Source organism: Monopterus albus, unplaced genomic scaffold (genome assembly GCF_001952655.1).
Source record: "Monopterus albus unplaced genomic scaffold, M_albus_1.0 scaffold13.1, whole genome shotgun sequence".
NCBI classification, from domain to species: Eukaryota; Metazoa; Chordata; class Actinopteri; order Synbranchiformes; family Synbranchidae; genus Monopterus; species Monopterus albus.
This window is the reverse complement of record NW_018127893.1, coordinates 411085-415808: the sequence shown is the minus strand read 5'-3', so window position 1 is coordinate 415808 and position 4724 is coordinate 411085. Positions and strand designations below refer to the sequence as shown.

General features: G+C 42.2%; 1 protein-coding gene across 5 annotated transcripts in view; it reads left to right on the top strand.

Moving 5' to 3' along the window:
* The window catches only part of LOC109955201 (G patch domain-containing protein 2-like), a 23608-nt gene that overhangs the window by 7198 nt on the left and 11686 nt on the right, over positions 1-4724 (top strand). For all 5 annotated transcript variants that reach the window (XM_020591124.1, XM_020591123.1, XM_020591126.1 and 2 more), the window contains exons 3-7: positions 762-823; positions 1729-1887; positions 3888-3967; positions 4056-4120; positions 4239-4275. In XM_020591124.1, the coding sequence (XP_020446780.1) occupies positions 762-823; positions 1729-1887; positions 3888-3967; positions 4056-4120; positions 4239-4275 (403 nt within the window). The remainder of the gene's footprint in view (positions 1-761; positions 824-1728; positions 1888-3887; positions 3968-4055; positions 4121-4238; positions 4276-4724) is intronic.

Sequence of the window (4724 nt, the reverse complement as noted above, 5' to 3'; positions counted from 1 at the left end):
ATCACTTCTACCCCTGATTTGAAACCCTCCCCCCCATGACCTTGGAGTGTCTGGAGGTCCTGGTCCAAGGTAGCTGAGGTGTGAGAAAGGCAGAGAAACCCAGGGTGGTCTGGATGGGCGGTGGGGTCACAGAGGGTGTGGAGGAAGTGTAACGGGTTTACCCTGGGGGTGTGGAGAGGAGAGGCACTGGAGCAGTCGAGGCAGTAAGCAGCGGCAGCCCACACAGCAGATGCTGGCCAGTTGTGTGGAAGCGGCACGTCTGTGGGTTGCTCTGTGTGTGGGGCACACCCAGAGGGAGGGGCGGGCAGGGGAATGTGTTTCGCTCTCCTGTCATCCTCCGCAACGCAGGCCAGATTAGATTGGAGCTGACAGCGGAGGATATTCAATTAGATTGTGCATGTCACTCAGTGGCTTCAATCAGAGTCCCTCCTCATGCCTTTGTGTTTGCTGTCGCAACAAGGGGGAACAGCATGCTCTGTCTTTTTGTGTCATTTCCATTTATATCGACCTCTAGCTCTGGACTCCTTCATTATTTTTCTTATTGAATGCTACATGTTAAATATTGACATTACATGGGCATGTAAATTTTTGATTTACATTGTTCACTTTTCAGATGCTGTAACATTGTCTGACCTAAAGAACCCATCAGGTTGGAGATGACAAATCAGAACAGAGTTCTTCATCCTCAGATGTCACTGATATTAAAGAAACAGATCAGCTGTGCTCATTCACATGTGACGGTTTTCCCTTTTCCTTTGCAGAGAAACCAGCAGTACATGCAGCAGTGACCCTGGCCTTTTCACAAATGATGAAGGAAGACAAGGTATTAAAAAAAACTAATATTTTAACATAGAGTGCAACAGCTCCATTGCTTACTGTAATGAAAGCTATTAAATAAACAGCCAATTTGAGTATTAGAAACTCACAGGCGACGCTTCCTTTATCATGTAAAAAAGATAAAATTTGAACAACACCCTCCTCGACTGTGAGGATGCTGGGGATAGACAGGGAGGTTTTGATACAATGGGCTGGTTGCTGGGCACCCAGGCGACTCTAATAAGACGTTGTCATGTCGTGTTAATGAGCGCTCAAGCCTTTGCTAATCTCATTAGCCGTGGTGGGGCCAGGCGGCCTCTGATTTAACAGTTGTCACTACACCTTGACTGTGAGAGGCATGGTTCCTGCATGTGCTTCGCTGACTGACAGATCTGAGGAGAGCTCGCCGTCTGGGGACAAGACTGGTGTTTTCCAGTTGTCTTAGTGTGAATTTAAAAGAGCAGTGTAAGATACAATTTGACTCATTATTGATTCTTAAGCTAGTTGAAGCGCCACTGAAGTTTGCAGTAGCAACAGCTTAGCCTCTTCCAAACTATGATTCGTTTTAGAGATAAAAGCCTGAATATAATGTCAAATGAAACTTCAGGCAGCATTATACAAATCTTTTATAGCCACTCAGTCACAGTGAATTCAAAGCTATTTACCTCCGATTTCCATCTTTATTTTACTTTATATGCAGTTAAAACTGCATTTGACTACTGCAACAGTATGAACTACTTCCTGTTTGTCACGTATTAGGTGGTTGTTCTAGTTTAAAGCAGATTGGGTACTATTGCATTATTTTGGAGGTTTTGATATTGGAAATTTTAATAAACTAGGTTCGGTAAAACGATGCTAGAAATATGCATCACGTGCTAATCAATGCAACATTTTCCCTGTCTGTATGTGTAGGCGATGACGAGCAGAGTGACTGGTTTTTCGAGGGGGACTGTGGAGTCGGAACGGGTGTGGCCAGCTTGCTGCCTAAATGGGATTCAGACAACCAGCTTTCCCTCAAGGATAACCACCCACCTCCTACATTCCTGCAACCTGCACGGCCCTCTCAGAGAGGTTGTGAGGAATGATTTTGCCTTTTATGCCAGCTGACTTCTCAGGTCAGCTGGCACTGGTCTTGTCACTGTTTGTGGGTTCAAAAAAGTCAAGGGAGAACTGGGAGATCCTTTGTCAGGAGCCTTACATATATAAGCTTTAGCTGTACTTTAGTATTTTGTCAGCATTGTACAGTAGCTGAATAAACCTTTGTGAAGTTAGGCCTACATTGCACTACCTGCAGTAATTTTTACAGTGCCTTGCGAAAGTATTCGGCCCCCTTGAACTTTGCGACCTTTTGCCACATTTCAGGCTTCAAACATAAAGATATAAAACTGTAATTTTTTGTGAAGAATCAACAACAAGTGGGACACAATCATGAAGTGGAATGAAATTTATTGGATATTTCAAACTTTTTTAACAAATAAAAAACTGAATAATTGGGCGTGCAAAATTATTCAGCCCCTTTACTTTCAGTGCAGCAAACTCTCTCCAGAAGTTCAGTGAGGATCTCTGAATGATCCAATGTTGACCTAAATGACTAATGATGATAAATAGAATCCACCTGTGTGTAATCAAGTCTCCGTATAAATGCACCTGCACTGTGATAGTCTCAGAGGTCTGTTTAAAGCGCAGAGAGCATCATGAAGAACAAGGAACACACCAGGCAGGTCCGAGATACTGTTGTGGAGAAGTTTAAAGCCGGATTTGGATACAAAAAGATTTCCCAAGCTTTAAACATCCCAAGGAGCACTGTGCAAGCGATAATATTGAAATGGAAGGAGTATCAGACCACTGCAAATCTACCAAGACCTGGCCGTCCCTCTAAACTTTCAGCTCATACAAGGAGAAGACTGATCAGAGATGCAGCCAAGAGGCCCATGATCACTCTGGATGAACTGCAGAGATCTACAGCTGAGGTGGGAGACTCTGTCCATAGGACAACAATCAGTCGTATACTGCACAAATCTGGCCTTTATGGAAGAGTGGCAAGAAGAAAGCCATTTCTTAAAGATATCCATAAAAAGTGTCGTTTAAAGTTTGCCACAAGCCACCTGGGAGACGCACCAAACATGTGGAAGAAGGTGCTCTGGTCAGATGAAACCAAAATCGAACTTTTTGGCAACAATGCAAAACGTTATGTTTGGCGTAAAAGCAACACAGCTCATCACCCTGAACACACCATCCCCACTGTCAAACATGGTGGTGGCAGCATCGTGGTTTGGGCCTGCTTTTCTTCAGCAGGGACAGGGAAGATGGTTAAAATTGATGGGAAGATGGATGGAGCCAAATACAGGACCATTCTGGAAGGAAACCTGATGGAGTCTGCAAAAGACCTGAGACTGGGACGGAGATTTGTCTTCCAACAAGACAATGATCCAAAACATAAAGCAAAATCTACAATGGAATGGTTCACAAATAAACATATCCAGGTGTTAGAATGGCCAAGTCAAAGTCCAGACCTGAATCCAATCGAGAATCTGTGGAAAGAACTGAAAACTGCTGTTCACAAATGCTCTCCATCCAACCTCACTGAGCTTGAGCTGTTTTGCAAGGAGGAATGGGCAAAAATTTCCGTCTCTCGATGTGCAAAACTGATAGAGACATACCCCAAGCGACTTACAGCTGTAATCGCAGCAAAAGGTGGCGCTACAAAGTATTAACTTAAGGGGGCTGAATAATTTTGCACGCCCAGTTTTTCAGTTTTTTATTTGTTAAAAACGTTTGAAATATCCAATAAATTTCGTTCCACTTCATGATTGTGTCCCACTTGTTGTTGATTCTTCACAAAAAATTACAGTTTTATATCTTTATGTTTGAAGCCTGAAATGTGGCAAAAGGTCGCAAAGTTCAAGGGGGCCGAATACTTTCGCAAGGCACTGTATTTTTGATCTCTACTGAATATAAATCGTATTGGATTTTGATTCATATTCTATTTAAACATTACTTACATTTAATGATCATTTTGCAACACAGGAGGGTAAATAGGAGGGTAAATACTGTGTTTTGTCCTGTTGCAGGATATTATTCACATCTTAAACAAGTGCCTGGCTCCGCTGCCTGCTGCATTAGAAAGGACAGGAGGAGGCTTCCTGGCAAGGTCAAAGCAAACTTAGATTTTCTTTTTCAGTAGGCTGAAAGTTTTAATGCCTGTTTCTTATTCTGCATGTTTGATTTGTGTTGAACAGGGCAACAGTGCGCCCGTGTTTGTAGAGAGACTGAAACACTTCTCTCAAGATCCTTATCAGAGAGAGTAAGAAATACTGTTTCACACTCTTAAAAAGCAGCAGTATAAGAACTCATGTTGTATTAAGTCCATTTCTTTCCATCTGCATTTTGTGCCCCATAATGAAACTTTGATCATCTCCTAGTTTTTGGCTGCCTGTTGGAAAAAGGGACCGAAGCCAGGTATGTTACAATACAATCTTTTCCAAAGCTTTTATGTCTCTAATACAAACCCGATTACAAAAAAGTTGGGACACTGTACAAAATGTGAATAAAAAACAGAATGCAATGATGTGGAAGTTTCAAATTTCAATATTTTATTGAGAATACAACATAGATGACACATCAAATACTCAAACTGAGAAAATGCATAATTTTAAGGGAAAAATAAGGTGATTTTAAATTTCATGGCATCCACACATCTCAAAAAAGTTGGGACAAGGCCATGTTCACCACTGTGTGGAATCCCCTCTTCTTTTTATCACAGTCTGCAACTGTCTGGGGACTGAGGAGACAAGTTGCTCAAGTTTAGGAATAGGAATGTTGTCCCATTCTTGTCTAATACAGGCTTCCAGTTGCTCAACTGTCTTAGGTCTTCTTTGTCGCATCTTCCTCTTTATGATGCGCCAAAT